General features: G+C 44.5%; 1 protein-coding gene across 2 annotated transcripts in view; it reads right to left on the bottom strand.

Annotated features, from left to right (window-relative positions):
* MRPS31 (mitochondrial ribosomal protein S31) overlaps nt 1-19,076 on the bottom strand; it is a 32,316-nt gene extending 13,240 nt beyond the window's left edge. Inside the window, exons 1-4 of one of the 2 annotated variants that reach the window (XM_053456326.1) lie at nt 18,877-19,076; nt 16,964-17,275; nt 15,348-15,500; nt 13,667-13,810 (exon numbers count right to left, since the gene is read on the bottom strand). In XM_053456326.1, the coding sequence (XP_053312301.1) occupies nt 13,667-13,810; nt 15,348-15,500; nt 16,964-17,275; nt 18,877-18,971 (704 nt within the window). In that variant the 5' untranslated portion in view covers nt 18,972-19,076. Of the gene's footprint in view, nt 1-13,666; nt 13,811-15,347; nt 15,504-16,963; nt 17,276-18,876 lie in introns of both variants that reach the window. The other variant, XM_053456325.1, reaches the window with a different exon arrangement.
* Nucleotides 19,077-19,582: the final 506 nt, after the last annotated feature.

Genomic DNA, 19,582 nt, shown 5'->3' with positions numbered 1-19,582 from the left:
CTAGCGTCTTTTTTTCCCAACCTAAATGACTGTGTTACATGGTTAGTGGTACACATTTGGTTAAGATGCCGATTAGTCCTCCGTGAGAAGGACCGCGTGTAACACCGCTAATGTTTAGCAGCAGTGTTCTGGATTGAACAATCACGTGCTGAAAAGGCCAATGCATCCTTCAGTCAAACTTGGCAAGCTCAAGAAACCAACAGTATCCCTTAGAACCGATGTACGTGTGCAGCTGCCTAAGGATATCTGTCTGGTATGGATACAGAGAAGGTGTCCCACACTTGGCTAAAAAAAAATGCTCTGTCATAGACTTTCATGGTTATGACGAGCGACCTCGAAACACGAACTTTGTTCTGCATTTTGTGCTTTCTGCCCGAAGTGGCTTTATTGGTTTAATGTAACGGAGTATAAAGGGAGAGATCGCATTCAGTTAGGGGTTATAAAAATCTATTAAGTGAGATACCAGAGGAAGCACACATGTATATAAAAATACTTGCACGAGGCACAACTTTAGCACAATTACTACAGGGGAAGTATGGGTTAAAGCAGCGCACCAGCACCATAAGTCATAGAAGAACCGTGTTGGTAGGGCAGCTCTGCCATAAAAAATGTTTTCCCTGACAAATATTTTGAGCCACACGCATTCACTGCTTCACCAGTCATTGTAGATTTCCACTGAAACTTCTTGCTCTTCTTGGATTTCTTTTTTTATTACATATTCCCCCGTTACTGTGGCAACCCTTTTCCTCCTTGCCCTTAGCAATGTTTCCCCCTGCTGTTTTGAATTCAGATTTGGCATAAAGGTTGCTACTGCCACATTGCAAACGTCCAAGAGCTTGCCAGCGTCCATGACCTATTTTAGCTCTGTTTGGATTCGTTTGCGCAAAACGACAGAGGAAACCTATGATTACTTATAACCGGCAGGTGGAATGAGGCTGAATCACCCCGTCCAGCCCTGCCACTCACCTCAAATGTATATTCTGCCTTAAAACTTACTTAATGTCAATGCTGCGTTCTGTACACAGGACCGCTCTTTGCTGCAGAATATATATATATATATATACTGGTGGACATTCTGGCCCAAGTTTCCTAGTATCTCCAGGGTAATAACGTAGCCGGAAATTTCCCACATCCTGGACATAGTGTCCGTACAGATGTGTACATATATGTAATATTTGCCGTGTTCATGCAATTCCAGGCGGCTTACCGCATCTCGTGCACTACTGAAGAGGACAACGCGCGGTAAAGAGAGGTGGAACAGTAAAAACTGCAAAGAGTAAAACTTTATGCCAGTTAAAAGAGTGTCCTAAAACATATTTTGGAGACTGGCTAGTGAGCAAAGGTCTTATAAAAGGATGAGGGGGGTAAGATAAGCATATTAAAAAAACAAAAAAACTTTATATATACATATATATATATATTTATATATATATATTACATTTCTGTTTCCATCCATCCATTCTTCAGGTAAATACCGTACTATTCTGAGCATTCCGTTCCCCGTATCATCGGAATGGAGAGTAAAGTTTGGCATTCTTAAAGGGACTGGCGCAGCGCCCTGGAATCTAGCTTTTCAGCCAGTATGGCCACTGACATTGAAAGTTAAATAAGCACATGGAAAAAAAAAAGGTTTAATATAGAGCAAACATTCACTTAGCGTGCAAAACAGCCATGCCACTGCTCTACCATTATATATATACATACACACACACACAAATATGCCAATAATACACACGTATTATTATTATTACGTTAACAAATGGTTGCATATTCTTTTTATAAAGACTACATAATACTCGGCAGTTATGTGTATGTATAAGAGACACAGGATCCGCATATTAACGCATGTACCGGAACTAGTGGCAAGTTCTGGCCTACGGCAATAGGCCTGGGCCGGCGGGTCTAGGGTAGCAGTAGTCCCCCTGCTGCAATATCAGAGACGCGTGTTAAACAAATCAAGTATCCTTGTGTGGGCAATCATCCCAGTTACAAGGGAGAGCTTTACTGTCCGTAGTGAGCCCATTAACACTTCTGAGCCTCCATAGTATGCTGTACACGGTGCTGTACCCGGTGCTGTGCATGTTTAAGAGACGGAGAGCCAGAAAGGGATAGATCTGCTGTGGTTACGCATTCAGTCTAAAGGCATTCTTTTGGGAGCCAGGGGACAAATTCTGGGATTTTAGCATCGTAGCAACATGTTCTTGGACCCAGTATTTTATACAAACACAGAGAATGACATTTTGGACAGCCTGACTGCCTCCGTTGGCTCTGGGGAGTGCCATAAAGGTACGCACTGCTTCATCGGGAGCATTCTGGTTGCCACCTAATGCGTCAACATTTGTTCCTAGAGTTCAGTGACTCACGGTCTGAAAATCATGTTTAATATGATGCCAGGAACGCATCCCTTCACACTCCTGCCAGTCACATGCGTGTGCTAATATGAAAACTTGTAAATAAAACAAGTCGATCTCAGAAAAATTCTCATCCTAGCACGGAATATGATAAAAAAAAAAAAAAAAACAGAACTGGTATTACAATTGTCAGACTATGAAAAGATTCACGCTTCCCACAAGGAAATGTGCACTTTGTTCAGAATTTGGCTAAAGGGTTAATCGAGTAAATTAGGCACATCTAAAATACGGTGAACAAATTTACCTTTAAATAGGAAGACATTGATGAAATGTATTTTTTTGGATGCTGTAAGTATGTTATGCGTAGGTGTTCTCGCACTGAAATCTTAAATGAACACTCCAGCCATCATATGCACTTTCATGGTTTCTTTACATTTTTGCAGTGCCCCCCCAGCTATTTGTCTTTGGAGGAATCCATGCACGTGATATACCAAACGCCAGTCCGGTCCATTGCTGCCACTGATTTCAATGGAAGTGCTTTCCTGCCTCTGAGTGGATGCTTCAAGTAGCCAATCAGTGGCAAGACTCGTCGGAACACAGAGGACAAGGGCTGCAGCTTCTACCTCAGATAATTCCTTTTGGCTTTGAAGAATACATTTTAAAGTACACAGAGCGCTTTAATATGCATGCTTCTTCTATGGGGCGGTCAGGACGGTCCCTTTAACATAAAGTACTACTACTTCATTTGCAATAATCGAATGCTTCACCTCCCAATCGGACCAGCTCCCCAGTTCTAGGCTCCGTCATAAAACAAACAGCTCCGTGTAGTGTATGACTAGGGACTGATATTATTCCATGTGCTCATGCCGAGACAACCTGCAAGTCTACAGAAAAAGTACTTTTATTGAAATTATATGAAACTAAAACTTTTCTTTTTGGGGTACCTGGGCCAAGCTGTTTTGTATACAAAGACCCATTTAGCAGCTCGGCCCCTACCCTATTTACATATCTTTGCCAAATACTGGAAAAAGTAAAGTAGAGCAAAAAAAAAAAAACCCCACACAAGTTTAAAGCAATTACTGTGTGAGTATTGCTATAAACCAGTTACCTGGATAACCACGGCTAAGCCCATTCATTTCACCCTCCCCTATATTGAATTCTGTATAAAATGATTCACATTTTCAAGCTGTTTTCTTCCCACAAAGAATTGCTTTTTTCCACGAACGATTCGTATATTAGCCTTGACTACTATTTTTACATCGCTTGTAATTATCTACTTTCTTAACTTGGTTTGAGCAGAGCAAACTCTGCCAGCAAACACCGCAGAAAGGAACCAAGGACGCTCACTGTTCTAATGGAACGCTAACCTTGTTATATAATTAGAAAACGTATGAACACAACAACAATTGAAACAGAACAATACAAAGCAGCATTTTCTCTTTCACAGCCCCTAGCTGACACCGAGCCAAAGAATCGCAGATGTGCGGTCACCCTGGATTTCTATTAGATTATTACAATTTACTAGACTAAGCTTTGGGTCCTTACACTAAATGTCAATGTGCATGAATGAAGCTTCACTCGGTTTAAAGGAACATTCATGTACAAATGAAAGCTGCTAAACTTCTTCTCTTCCAATGGGGTGACAGTACACTCAAGGACAGAACTTATGAGGAAATAACCAGTCTGATAGATGAGGACATCCAGTGTTGGGCTACCATTCCCAATTATTGTGTAGCCAACCCGTTCTCCCACATCATCACCGTGAATACAAATAAGACCATCTAAATAATTCCACGCAGGGCACAACATAATAGATATCAATCCTCTGTCCATAGAGCATGTAGCCAAGGCCTTTTCTGAGAAACGTCAGGAAACATCCGTTCCGGCTAGAAATGGCAAAGCGAAGAGTTTTCATGACATCTTTTGGTGGAGTTTGAAAAACAAATTGCTTAAGATAACTTTTTTTTTTTTTTTTTTTTTTTTTTTTTTAAATCCTTTATTGGCGACAGGCAAAACACAGTAGGGCAGCATACACAACGCAATAACAGCGTAACAAGGTTGCAATGACAGAAACACACAGTGTTAAGAGACGCAGTACGAAGCCCTTCAGAGATGCAGAAGATGATGAGCAAAGGAGTACGACCGAGAGCGAGGCACCCGGTAACACAAGTCGAATAACCCCTGCGAAGTGCAACAGTGAAGACGCCAAAACAATTTTGTGTTTTTCAAAACATGCCACAAGGGGGTAGGAGGAGGAGAGGAAAGGGCGAAGAGCAGAAAAGAAGAAAAGGGGGCAAGGAGGGACTAGCGAAGAAAGAAAGAAAGAAAAAAAAAAAAAAAAAAAAAAAAAAAAAAAGGGAGATCGGGTCGCCTCTGTCTGGGAGCCACAAGCAGTGATCATAAACGAAGTAAAGGGGCGGATGGCCTGGTATCCGAGAAGGCGGAGAGCCACGGGTCCCAGATGCTGTCGAATTTATGGAGTTCATCTCTAAGTTTGGCTGTCATGAGCTCCATGGTGATAAGGTGCCAGATGTATGCCGTGATCTCGCCCTGAACTGGTGGCGGGCCCTTCCATCGTCGTGCCAGAGCGCGCTTAACCGCTGCACATATACGGTGAATAAGACGCTGGGCGGCGGGAGGAAGCTGAGGGACAGGGGCGTCCATGGCGAGCAGTGCAATCTCAGGCGAGGGGACAATCGTAGCGGCCAGAGCCGTGGACAGCATGGCAAAATAGGTCGACCAGAGTGGGCGCACCAGGTCGCACGACCACCAGGCGTGAAGATAGGAGCCCCTCTCCCCGCAGCCCCGGAAGCAACTGGCCTCGCGAGTCCGGAGCATCTGCGACAATTTCACCGGCGACATGTACCAGTGTGCGAGTACTTTATAAGCTCGTTCTTTGGTGTCTGTGTTGATCGTGAGCTTGTGAATATTAGCAATTGCCGCGTCCCAGGAATCCTCCGGGAGCTCCCTCTGAAGTTCAGCATGCCACAGCGCACGGTACAAAGGAGGGTGAGGGAAGGTGATGTCAATAAAGTGTGCATAGTGCGTTGAAATAGAGCCCTTGATCCTCCTGCCAGCAAGAAAACGTCTCTCGAAGACGGTGAGCGCGGAGATAGGACGCCCCTCGAGGAGCGAGCAGACAAAGTGGCGGACTTGCAGATAGCGAAACAGTTCGGCAGGCGGGATGCGCTTGGAATCTCGGAGCTCCTGGAAAGTTAGCATCTTGGTAGTCCTCACCACCGAGCCCAGCCTGCTGAGGCCCGCTGACCGCCACCAATGAAATCGGGAAACGTCGTTGCCATCCGGAAACAGGGGATGGAGAAGCAATGGGGTGAGCTGCGAGACAGAGCCCCGAAGGCGGAGCTTAAAGCGCCAGGTGCGCCACGTAGCCAGAGCTGCTGTGATAGTGGGCAAAGCTGGTGAGCGTAGAGGCATGGGAGGATCCAGCCAGAGAAGGAGCGGTAGCCGGTTGCGCAATACATAGCTATGCTCGATATCGACCCAGGGCAGAGTGCGTGCAGGGAAGGACCAAGCCTCCAATTGAGAGATTCTCGCCGCCACATAATACAGGTAGAGGTGAGGCACAGCAAGGCCCCCCGCCAGTTTGGATTTGTACAGCGTGGCCCTGTTGATCCTGGCTCTTTTGTTGCCCCAAATAAAACGAAAGATACATGACTGGAAACGCACAATATCACTCTTGATGACCGGAGTAGGAAGCGCACGGAAGAGGTATAGAATGCGAGGAAGAACGTTCATTTTAACTGCATATATACGACCCAGCCATGAGATGCGGTAGCGGGACCATTGCGACAATTCACCGCGCAGAGCAGAAAGCAGCGGAGGAAAGTTCGTCTGGTACAACGAGGCAAAGTCTCTAGAGAGGTGGATGCCTAAATACTTCAAATGCTTGGGTTGCCAGGTAAACTTGAAGTTAGATGTCAACAAAGTCTTTAAAGGATCACCCAGGTTGATGTCCAGAGCCTCGCATTTGGCGGCGTTAACTTTGTACCCTGAGAGACGAGAGAACGTGCGGAGGGTATCGTAGAGATTCGGGAGCGAAACGAGGGGGTTGGTGAGGGTGAGGAGAATGTCATCTGCAAAGAGGCTCAGCTTGTATTGAGTGTCGAGGACCGCGATGCCCGTGATGTCGGGATGTTGTCTGATAGCTGCGGCTAGGGGCTCGATACACAAGGCAAACAGGAGCGGCGAGAGAGGACACCCCTGCCTCGTACCATTGCGTATGGTGATGGTCGACGACTCACAACCCATCAAGGCGACAGTAGCAGACGGGTGACAGTAGAGAGCCCGGGTGCCCTGGATGAACCCCTCCCCAAGGCCAAATCTCCTCAAGACTGCCCACATGTAGGTCCAGTCGACCCTGTCGAAGGCCTTTTCCGCGTCCAATGCCAACAACATGGAATCCTGGCCGGAGAGCCGAGCTGTTTCAATGAGGTCAACTGTGCGTCGAATATTGTCCGGAGCCTCCCTGCCCGGGATGAAACCCACTTGATCTGGGTGAATCAGCATCGGAATGATCGACCCCAGTCTGGTCGCCAGCAGCTTGGCATAGAGCTTGATGTCGGCATTGATGAGGGAGATGGGGCGATAACTGCCACAGTTGGCAGGGTCCTTGCCCTCCATATGGATGACGATGATCTTGGCCCGCAACATCTCACCAGACGGGGGGACCCCCGACAGAAAACCGTTGAAGAGCTGGAGCAGACGAGGCACAAGAAGCGACTGGAACTTTTTATAGTAGGACCCCGGAAGGCCATCCGGGCCCGGAGCTTTAGAGGGCTTTATTGAAGACAGGGCGGCCCGGACCTCCTCCTCGGAGAAAGGGCTACACAGCGAGGTGACATGCTGCTGAGGCAGAGATGGCAAAGGAAGAGAGTCGAGAAAGCGAAGCAGGTGATCAGGAGAGCGAGCATTCTCCGGGGCTTTGGTGCCGTCATAGAGGTCTTGATAGAATAAAGCGAATTGGTTGGCTATGTCCGTCGGATGAACCCAGGAGTGCTGGTTGGCGTCAACAATCCTGGAGATGTTCTGCGCTTTCCTTTGCGCCCTGAGACGCCTGGCTAGCATCGCGTCTGGTTTGTTGGCCTTTTCAAAAAATGTGTGTTTGGTGGCGTTGAGAGAGTGCAGGACCCGTTTGCTGAGGAGCAGGTTAATTTCACCCTTCAGTTGTATCATATCGTGGAGGACCTTGGCATCTAGCGTACTCTTGTGGAGGGTTTCCAACACGGAGAGACGAGAGGTGAGAGAGTCCAAGGCTTCCTGATAGAGTTTCTTACGCCGGGCTGCGATGCGCAGAAAGGAGCCCCTAATGAATGCTTTATGAGTTTGCCATATGAGCAGCGGGTCCGCCTCAGGTGTCTCATTAAAATGAAAGAACTCCTCCAGGTCCCTATCAATCTCGCCCACCACCTGGGGATCAGTAAGAAGGAATTCATCGAGGCGCCACTGCCCCCGGCCTGCAGGAGCGTCCGTGAGGCGAAGGGTACACTCCACCGCTCCATGGTCGGACCAGGTAATGGGATGTAATGTCGCCGATCTCGCCGAGTTGGCCAAGGATTGGCCCAGAAAAACGTAATCGATCCTGGAGTAGGACTGGTGGGGATGGGAGTAGAAGGTGTAGTCCAGGGTTGTCGGATGGAGGAGCCGCCAGATGTCCACTAGGGCAGCGGTCCTCGCGAAGTCCTTAAGGTGCTTGGAGTTAGGTGAAGGGTGCAGCAAAGGCGAGGGGCCTTTCCTGTCCAAAAGTGAGTCCCATAGGGTGTTGAAGTCCCCCCCTACTATGAGGCGGTGTTTCCGAAGCGGCAGAAGGAGGTCAGAAAGGTGTGTGTAGAAAGAGGCAGCAGACGTGGAAGGAGCGTAGACATTAAGTATGGCCGTAGGTTGGGAGTGCAGCCGGCCAGTCACCAGTAAATATCTGCCCCATTTATCAGCTGTGACCGAGTGGAGGTGGAAACTCAGAGAGGAGCGGAGGAAGATACTGACCCCATTTTTCTTCAGGGTAGGATGGGCTGCGTGGTGATGCGTGCGATAGTGCTTGCTCCAGTAAGACGGAAGATACGAAGACCGAAGACGCGTTTCCTGGAGTAAGATAATGTCCCCTCTATACCTCTGGTAGTATGACATGGCGAGGCGCCGCTTCTGCGGGGAGTTCAGGCCCTTGACGTTGTGGGAAATCACTGTGAGGTCACCCGCCATTCAGACGTGGAGAGTGTTGCCGACAAAGGAGAGCGCGAGGCAGCCGACAAAGGAGTACCCGGAACAAACAAACAACAAAAAATAAAAATAGAAAAGAAGAAAGAAGAGAGAAAAAAAAAAAAAAAAAAAAAAAAAAAAAAAAAAGGGAGAGAGAGAGAGAGAGAAAGCAGAAGAAGGGAACAAAAAACCCAACACACACATATGCAGGTAATCGTATATGTAGAAACGGTACAATATGTAAGAACAGGAAGGCATGAGAGCAGGCCACTAAGATGCAGCCGGAGATATGGCAATCTGACCGGCGAGTCACCACACTGACTCGGCGACTGAGTCAAAGACCCAGATGTCAGGCCATCAAGAGACCAATGAAGGTCTCCAAGGGGTCTAGGCATGACAAACCACCAAAATGGAATCTCCTACCCTAAAGCAATAAACAAAAAATAAACAATCCCTCTACTAAACAATATAGACAAAATAACAGCGGCATCGTGCCAGCAAAGTGATGCAATTAAGGCAGCCATAAGAGGCCTCAATACGACTAAATGGGCGAGAGGTGCGGTGTAGAGCCGTCACAATGGCGGCAGAGAAGGCTCAGCAACCCGCAGTATAGAGGCCAGTAGCGGCCGTGTGTATGAACAAAAAAAAAAAAAATATGAAACCGTGTGTGAGAAACATAAAACAAAACGCAAAACGGCGGACTTAGCTGTCCCAGAGTCCAGGCATGCCTCCCCGGCACAAAGACCCCAGCGTAGAACGGCGATGAGCTGACGGCGACGGTCAAGCCGCCGGCAGGAAACCCCGAGAAGGCCCTCGGAGAAAGCCGACAGACGTGGATGCCAGCAACCGAGGATCGCCGACGCAGGCCGCAGATCCGGGAGGACCGCAGACGGGAACAGACGAAATCGGCGGGGGAGGCACCGATAGAAGCCCGCCAAGTCCAGCGGAGCAAGTCAGGCCGGCGGACAAATCCGGGAGACGCGGCCCTGGAGACAGTCACACGGCATCCGAAGACGAGGCAGCAGAACAACACGGTGGCCGCGGAGAGAGCCAACGAAGATGCCACGGAAGCTCCACGTCAGACAGCAGCAAGGTCGTCGGCAGGGGCCCGGACGTTGCGCCTCTGCGGGGCCGGGGGAACGACAAGCCACTCACCCTCACGATGGGGGCCAGGATCCTGGCGGCTTCTCTTGCGGCCGGTAGAGAGGGCGGGAAGTCCCAGGTCCTGGAGCAAGAGGTCAGCTTCCGCCATCAATTTAATGGAGCGCGACACATCCCCACGGGCCACCTGGAGGGCAAAAGGAAACCGCCAACGGTAAGGCACGCCATGAGAGCGGAGGTGATCCGTGAGCGGCCGGAGGGCCTTGCGCCGTAATAAAGTCCTCGGAGATAAGTCCGCATAGACCTGGACCTCTGAGTTGTCTATCCGCAAGGTAGTAGATCGCGCCGCCTTCATCAGGGACTCCCGGTGGGCGAAGTCCCTGAGCTTGACCACGATGTCACGCGGCCGGTCCCCAGGCTTGGGCTTCGGCCGAAGAGCCCGGTGGGCCCGATCGACGGAAATCTCCCCTGCGGGAGTGTGAGGCAGCAGTTGAGTGAAAACTTGATGTAAGACCGCTGGTATATCTTGTGAAGACTCCGGGACCCCACGTAAACGAAAATTTGCCCTCCTCGAGCGGTTCTCGAGGTCCTCCTGCGCGTCATGCAAGGTAAGTACCTCTTGTTGTAGAGCGGCCACCTCAGATTCCAGCCGGTGATGGTCATGCTGAATGGTGGATTGCGTGCGCTCGAGTGCATCGGTTCGGGAGCCAATTTCAGCCACATCCCTCGTCAGTTCTCGGAGCTCGTTATGGATGTGGTCCATGAGGTCCTGCTTGACGGAAAGGACGAGGTCCTTCAGCTCATCCACATCGCGCCTCGTACATGGCGTGACCGGGTCCGCGGCAGTGGGGCCCGCAGGCTCCATGGCGGACAGCGCGGGAAGCACAGAGTCGGGAACTTTCCTCTGAAAAATGGCAGGCACCGACTTCTTCTTTGCGGGTTTGCGGGTGCTGCCAGGCATGCCTGGGCTGTCAGCAATCAGGTAGCGCGACGATGTAGAGGGATTGAGCCGAGAAACGTGCGTAGTTTAGGGCATTGTGGAGGAGCAAGTTCACTGCACGTCCATCTTGAAGCTCGGTCAGCCCCCGCTTAAGATAACTTTATACAAAAATATGTAATTCCTACTTTCTAGGAGACACAAAAATGATGTAACCAAAAGTGTCAGAAGAGAGACAGGGTTAACATTTCCCAATGCTCTTTTTCAAATGTAAGCAAGAGTACGGTATATGGATGAAGACAGACATTAAAAATGAGTACATAAACACTAAATAAACCTTTTTAACGTAAACTTAGTGAACACAAAGTGCCACCGGCGTGATAAAGGGCCTCTGTACGTCTATGAAGCTACTTTGGTACAAATCAACCGCTACAATGGTCATTTATAACATTAACAAAGCCCACACTGTGTTTCTGATTCATGTTATTTAATGGGCAAAATTTGCTTTTCTTTCATAAACAAGGACACGCCAAACTTTTGAAAGTGCGTGTGTATGTATATATAATGTATACGTGTAGAAAATCAGTGGAAATGACAGGGTAGTTTTCACATCCGTGGGAAATGGATTATCTTCCAGAAGCCCTGTATAATTATCTATTTCTGAAACATCATTCACACCAGCTAACAATCATTTTTCCAAAACATCTGTCACGCCTGGCATTTCCGATCTAAAACAACACATTTCACTTTCATATTGTAAAAAAGGATAAACAGACTTCTACTTATGCCTTTGATTGAGTCTCCTGTTAATATGCTTTATACACCCTTATTCTTAATCCACTAAATAACTCTAATCACTGAAAGAAGGGTACAGTAATGTTAATGTAAGTGGGCAGTTCAGGTCCTATTTCTTTTATTCCAGTGCACTGAGAATGTTATGCATGGTTGTGCAGTGCCCCCGGGTGTGGAAAGGGGTTACAAAGCATTTTTTAAGACTCTGGGGCTCCATAGAGCCATGGTGAGTGCCACCATCAACAAACAGAGAGAACATGGAACAGAGACGAACAGAATATCTCCAAGATCGCATCGACGACTCATCCGAGAGGTCACAAAAGACTAACATGTAGAGAACTGCAGGCACTGTTGCCAGTTATTACAAAAATAATTGCACAATCAGTTATTAAGTTTAGGGGGCAATTACTTTTTACATGGTTGATAATGGTTATAATCAACTCTTCAATGAATGAAGTTGCATTTTGTGTTTAGTTACATTGTCTGTCTTATATTAACCCCTTAATGACAAAGCCCGTACATGTACGGGCTCAAAATGCATTGTTTTAAATGGGTTTAGGGACCGCCCATTGTCTTTAAGGGGTTAAAATAGTTGGCTAAAACATTTCATTGTGATAAAGATAGAAGAAATTGGGAAGAGGGAAAATAATGTAGATGTAGTCTCTGCAATACTCCTGTATTTAGCCATTATATATATATATATATATATATATATATATAAAGGGATGCCTAAATACAGGAGTATTGCAGTATGCAATGGTACCTTTTTATTGGATTAACATAATACTTAAAAGACAAGCTTTCAAAAGTTTTTCTCTCTTACTCAGGTATTCCTTCTGACCTGGGAAAGAGGAAAACTTGCACTGCCTGGTTGTTCTGAGCAGAGCCGCAGATAGCTCTTTTTTGAGGCAAGAATTGAATATTGTGCCCCCCCAGCTACTTATTTTTTATTTTTTACAATGGTTATTTTATTGACACTGCACTTACACACTGCCTTTAAAAACACCTGCCCATGAACACACATATACACATACACTGCCATTACACACGACTGCCCACATATACATACATTGGCCTTACACACACACCTGTCCATATACCCACATATACACATACACTGTCCTTTCACACCTGTCCATATACCCAGATAAACACATATACTGCCTTTACACAAGCCTGTCCATACACACATGTACACATACACTGTCCTCACACACCCCTGCTTTACACACACACGAGCTTACAAACACACAAATACCTACACTGCCCTTGCACCCCTTTCTAATTATCTCTTACCTTTCTCATCTTCCATCCGTCATGGAAGCACGAGGTCTGTCATTTCAGACCTCTGCTTTAGTGCTCCCTCATCACTACGCGAAGGCTACTGATGCAGAACGCAGGGTACGTCGTCATATCCCGGGCACTTGGCATCAATTGCTGGCGCATAGTGATTAGGGAGCACGGAAGCCAAGATCTAAAGTGACAGACCTTGCGCTCCCTAATGTTGGGCCGGTTAGGAGATCTGTGATCTCTCCAACCAGTCCTGGTTAAAAAAAAATAAACAGAATCAGTATTAAAATTTCACCTGAGTTTCTGTTTGTCTACTAGATAATTGTGATAAGGCTTTGTCTTACATGATTCTAACATGATTCGTCTGCCCAATGTAACGCAACATAAATCACTGCATAGCGTCTCGGAATAAGGCAATCAACAAAGTGTTGGAAGAGAGCTTGAGGCCACTCCCAAATATCAAACAATTACATATGATGTCATTCTCAACAGGTCAGCATTTAATATATGCTTAAAGCAACATCATGCAGTTCTTTAAAGACACACAAGGCTAATGTTAAGTAAAGCTTTATTGGCTCTTCAACTATAGCTGGGATCTCAAACTTAATTATTAAGGAATGTAGCCAGCATTTAAATGCATTCATATTGGAGTGCACGAGCCAAACCATACTACACACAGTACCAAGTGAAAATGTGCTAAAATAGAGGTTTACTCTAAGTGGGAATTTGCATTGCTGCCTTGAGACGCTAACTTCACAAAGCATTTTGAGGGGCCAATTCTAGTGAGCGTCTTCTACTTGGCCAGCCCTCTATCAGCTCGTAAAGAGTTACAGTATCTGCTGGCGCTCTTCAAATAAAATGTAATATAGAAAAACTAAGTTAACGATGCAATACATCAGACTGGCATTCTTCATTCAGCGAGTACACGCTCGCTAGACAAGCCTTTCAATTTAGTGAATAAACATGTTCCCTTACAAATAGATACCTTTTGACACCACCAAGTTCTTGCGTGACACCCCTGGTCATGGCGTACCCTTGGCTGTCATCATCAAACTGAATCTCGTTAGTGTGCCGGGATAGAGATCTGGATCTGGACTGCTTCCCAATCTTCATATCAGAGATTATGTCACTGGAAGAAGTTCATAAAAGCAAAAGTTACTTATCATACAAAAAAGCAGGGCTGCCATCAGTGGCCTACAGCCCCATACTGGTATAGCTGGCACAAAAATGAGCAAAATCAAAAAAAACATAACTTCAATATTTTGAAAAGGCTATTATATATTCAGAGTATTGAGTTGTGTATAAAGACTGACATCGTGTGGACAAAGACTGGTAATGCACAGCAAAACAACTATTTACTAAATGTTAGCTTGGCCTTACATGAAATTTAAAATAAAATTGCATATTGACCTCCCCCCACACCCCCAGCTATTTTGCACGGCAGAGATGTGTATCACGCATGTAATATACTTTACCGCCAGTGAGGTCCAGTACCGTTCAGGCTCGACAACCTCATCCCGATCCAAGCAGTCCTCTCCTACCGTTTCATTTCCCCATCAACCACATCTAGATTGTAAGTTCACAAGAGCAGGGCCCTTGTACCCTTTTGTATCCGTTTGTAATTTTAAAATATTTCACTGGTTAAAGCATGATTCCCCTTTTTCCGTAGTTCATGAAGCCCCACAAATTATAGACTATTTTGTTCAGAAGTAGGGGCTTCTTTTAAAATCATAGAATTTCATAAAACATAATTATTAGTAATAAAAGATTAAAAAAACTATCCTGAATTTTAAAAAATCACATTGTTGCAATTTTTACAGTTTTCTCTAAAACTGTAAAGGCCACAGCTGAACAATTACTTTATGTTCAGCCACATCTCCTGATTTTTTTTTTAATAACATTTTTTATATTATTTATTTTAATTTGTTTGTTTTATTTTTGCACTGTCCCATTTTTTTTATATATCATATATATGTAATTTATTTCCTTTTTTAAATTTTATTTTTTGGAAGGGGGAAAGAAAACTTATTTTTCTCCCTCTCCTCCTCCTGATCTGTTTTTGCTGATTACAATAATTGGAATCAGCCAGCAGGGGAGCAATGGGATAGCCGAGTGGGGTCTAGAAAGACCCTGCTGAGGCTCTCGTGTCCTCAAGCGAACTTCTGGTGGGTGCCAGCAGTGACACCTACCGGAAGGGAATGCCCGATGCACGATCGAGCACTCCTTGAATGTTGATGACACATGATCAGTGATGCTGGCTTCTGCCGACAGGGGGGAGTCCCGGCTGTCCTGTAAGTCCTAACGGGTTCTTGCCACAAGTTTTAAGGTTTACTGGTAAGTCCTAAGCGGACTCAGCCGGGATAAAGTTAAACAACAAATAGGTATGAAAGTGAGCTCAGTATTTTTTAGGGCATATTCAAGATGAGATCTTACCATAGATTTATAATACACCAATAAAACATTATCTTGCTGCAGATTTAATCCACTTTTAATTCACGAGGATCTTTCTTGGCCTTGCAGCCACCAACTAAACAAGCACAGTACTGTATAAACAAAGACGGAGCACAGCGACATCTTTGTTATTTCCAGTCCATGTGTATTACTTGGGTGTGGAAAGTGATAGAAATCTAAATAAATATACATATATATGTATGGACTTTGCGAACCTGATGAAGCTTTCTCCTTTTCTCTGTGCATCGGTCTCTTGTTCATGTTTGCGTAGCTGTTGTAGGAGCTCAGATTCCACTTGCTTTTTGTCTAATGGGAGTGATGACGCAACGGCAGAGACCGCGGCCACCAGATCCGGACTTAGCGGCTTGCTACTAAAAATCAAGACGCAGCAAATGTTAGGAAGGCTAAACAGGGTATGATCACGTTACAGAAATACATTAGGCAGTTACGCTTGTCCTTGTGTACCGTTTATTCAAACCCATAAAATTGTTTAATTTTAACGTAGGCAATACAGCGTGCCATTACTTGAGATGTATATTAGGCTACTATTCCTCTTCAGATATTTTAGGCTGGAAAATGATATTTTAGCATATTACACTCACACAAACACAAGATAGACTCAGGGCCATTTTGGATTTTTTTTAAATCACTTAATGGATTTTTTTTTCTTTGTATTGAGAGCAAAAGAGGTATTGATAAAACTAGCTGTCTCATCTAGTAGTTCTGATAAAATATATGGCCCAACTTCAATGGCTATGAGAAATTTTATGGAATAGGAACTCTCGAGCCAATGTAGAACGCAAATTCTGAAACCATTAGCCGAGTGGGTAATGTATTAATTAAAAGCAAGTTATAATCTTTGCTTAACTTACATTATTTTTTAGTAGACTAAAAGTATAATGTATCTAGATTTGTGTTTAAGAACATTATTTTCCACTGAACCTGGATTTATAATTCTCTATCCACAAGGATCATTTGTACCTCAGCAACAAGAGGTCGAAAAAAAAAATAAATAGAGGTGAATATCGTCTTCTTGGGTAAAACAGTATATTTCTTTATTACATATTGATGGCTAATGACACTTCAGCTTCTACCCCGAAAATATGGCAAAGATGTTTTGACCCATAATTTTAGATTATTCTTCTGAAGTTGACATTATTTTCATCTATTTAATATCTCACTAATTATCTGTAGAAGTTGCTTAATATTGCTCATTAACAGGTACCTTTGAGTAATTGTCTGTTTTAAGTCCAGACTAGTACAGTGAAATATAGTAATTTGTTTAGGAGTCTAATTATTGTAATTATTTTTGCTTGTCGTTGCTGAGTGGATTGGAAAGTTAACTGGTTTGGTGCCCTTGTGAAAATCCTGGATACTATTAACAGATGTTGCTTTTCTGGGATGTTTATGCATATATATTTGAACATGTTTTGAAAATAACTTTCGGGGGGGTTGTACTGCATGGATCATGTAGACATTATATAGATTGTGGCTTCCCAATAAATTACATCTTTACGATGATAGTGCCAGATTTTTGCACATTTGATATAATATTAGTTTTGCATATTTTATATCATAATTACCCCTAATTGTTTGTCAACATTGGTTCCTTTAAGGAAACACATTTCACACAGTCAATGAAATCGGTGGACATCATCTGATAAAAAACAATTTGAGATAATAAACCATTAATATATTCTCAAGCATAGCACAATATACAATAAAGGTATCAAACTCAAGAGGTGTGTTGAAGGTGCACTGTATGCACAACTCAACACCAATGCAAATATATCCGTTAGTATAACATTCAAACATATTGTTTTCAACCTACCTTTCTACACTGCTTTCTTCTGAAACCCTTTGGAACATGCTGCTTGCACTTTCCAGGTTGTCAACTTGTTCTGCACCATGTCCTTTAGATTTAGATACCTTCAAAGCCTGAAATCTCCTCTTTGAGCTTATTTCAACTTTCATGCCACCGATTAAACCAAATAAGTTCTCCTTGGCTGGCTGTTCTTCTGCCTTTTCCTGCACATCTTCTGAATGTTTGGCAGAGTCATTCGTCTCGGGAGAAGGAGGCTTATTTTTTTCACATCGGAGGACACTACCAGTACTGAACCACCTAAGAGCTTGATCCAAATTCCTAAAACATGATGCAAGATAACATATCAGTATAACCTCAACAGCTGAATGACCCGACATACGGTATATATATCATGGGAAGGGTTTTTAAAGTATTATCCAATGAGTACAATACAAGGACAGATGAGTATGACCCTCTTCTTCCTCTGTACCAGTAAGTATTACATGTTACTGCTAATTTTATGTACTGTCCATTTTAATGTTACTAAGGTATGCAATATGCTGGCACTCTATAGATACAAATGTGCTCCAATAAAGACCCCTATACGTTATTGGGTTCTTTGCAGTTTGGCTGGCCCTGTATAATGCATAGTTATATTAGTAAAATGTCTTTAAAGTCTCACCCATTGAATTATGCTTTATACAGGATCAGCGCAGCTCTTCTGTATGAAGAAACTTGCCAGTGTATTAAGAATAGAGAAGTGATGTAGTTAAAACCCACAATTCTCCTACAAACTTCCCCCTTATACAAACAGGAGTGCTAAACTTATTTAAGTGTTTCTGAAACATACTTAGCCACTAGAGAACTGTGAGTTGCCATTGCCTACTATAAAGTGGGAATGACATTACACAGAATTAGCAAGCATGTACTTTAATGTCATTATTCACCCTTATTATAATGCTCTATGTACTGTCACTGAAAAGCAGCAGGTATACTCTATATACACATATCAGGGGTCAACAAATTTGGTTTGAATCTAGGAGCCAGAAAAAAAGTTGAAGCTTTTTATTTTCCTGGCGCCCAGTGTTTGTCAAGCCTTGTCATACACTAACATACACACTCCACACAGTAACAGACACACATGCTAACACCATGCGCTTATACATACACTCATACTAATGCCATACTGTAACACACATATATAACATTACACACTCTAACACTATGCACACATACATACTGAATCTAGCACACTACACAGTAGCAATACCGACTATACCTCTATACATTTAAACACAGACACTGACTCGCTCCAATGTATATATACATTGTATGTATATATACATACACACACACACTGACACTACAGTGCCCTACCCTAAGCTTTCCTGCGAGGGTGCGATGAGGCAAGTGCCCTGCACTACGTGACACCGCCAGGAGCCCCCACAAGAAAACATAGGGGGCCACATTCATGATGACAACCCTTCAAAACCCTGGCGACCAGGAAGGTGTTTCTAGTCACCAAGGTTAATAGACCATGATAAATATATACATTATTAGTATTTTTTGTGACATTTATTGAACTGGTAACATAGTGCGTGTAATCGCATGACAGCTCGGTTAATTTATCGATATCACAATATACGAGTATATGTAAACAGTATATGTTTATTAGGCCTGTGGTGGATCATCATAGATAAGGTGACCATACGTCCTGATTTTTTAGGGACAGTCACTAGTTGAGAATCCTGAGGAAATCCAGCATAACATGAATAAGAAAATAAATTTGCAGCAAAGAGGCTAAATCATCGGTGGAGTAGAAAAAGATTAAGAATTATTGCCTAACCTCCACATATATTTTATTAAATAACAGACCATTTTAAACATAAAAATTATTTGTATTAGTTCTCAAAATATGACCGCGCATAGTGTCCATGTACCTGCTACCGGCAGAGATCCCGGTGCCGGCTGTTATCCCCCGGGCTGCGACCCAAATCCCGTCTCCCCATAAGGTCAGAGCAATCCTCCGGTACATTGCAGCCACACTCCCGGACACAGCGTGACCCTGACACGGGGAGCTGTATTGCGAGGACACCCGAGTGCAACGCTAGCTAACTCCGGCCGAAAACAAGAAACGCGAGAACAAGAGTTCCGGCTTCTTCCCAACAGTTAGTGAGGCCCCAGTAGGCAGTGTGCTGTATCTGCGAAGCAGTCATTGCAAGCTGTGCTAAGAAAACCACAAACCAGGGTTTTTTATGCATATATATATATAAGTAAATAAATGTTAGGAGCTCACCAAAACTGCATGCTGCATATTGCCAATATAAACTGGAAAGGGTCCTAGTGAGAATAGACAAATAGTACATATGATCCCAAGGTGAAAGTAAATAAATCTCAAACCTATTTTCAAAGACTATGTAATATTTAACTGAACACCTGCTTTACGTACAGCGCTTGAATGAGCAGCACACCTCGAATCACCAAATACACTTTTAAATACGCATTGTAAAGGCTTCAGTTACATGTCTATAGGTTGTGTGATACGTGCCCATCAACTATGGGGGGCTCTGGGAAAAGATGGGCAGCAGGGGGGGATGAGGGGCAGAGGGGTTGGGGACAAAGATGCGCCTCTATACAATGTGCTAA

Source organism: Spea bombifrons, chromosome 2 (assembly GCF_027358695.1).
Source record: "Spea bombifrons isolate aSpeBom1 chromosome 2, aSpeBom1.2.pri, whole genome shotgun sequence".
In the NCBI taxonomy this organism is placed as follows: domain Eukaryota; kingdom Metazoa; phylum Chordata; class Amphibia; order Anura; family Pelobatidae; genus Spea; species Spea bombifrons.
This window is presented reverse-complemented; position numbering and strand designations above follow the sequence as displayed.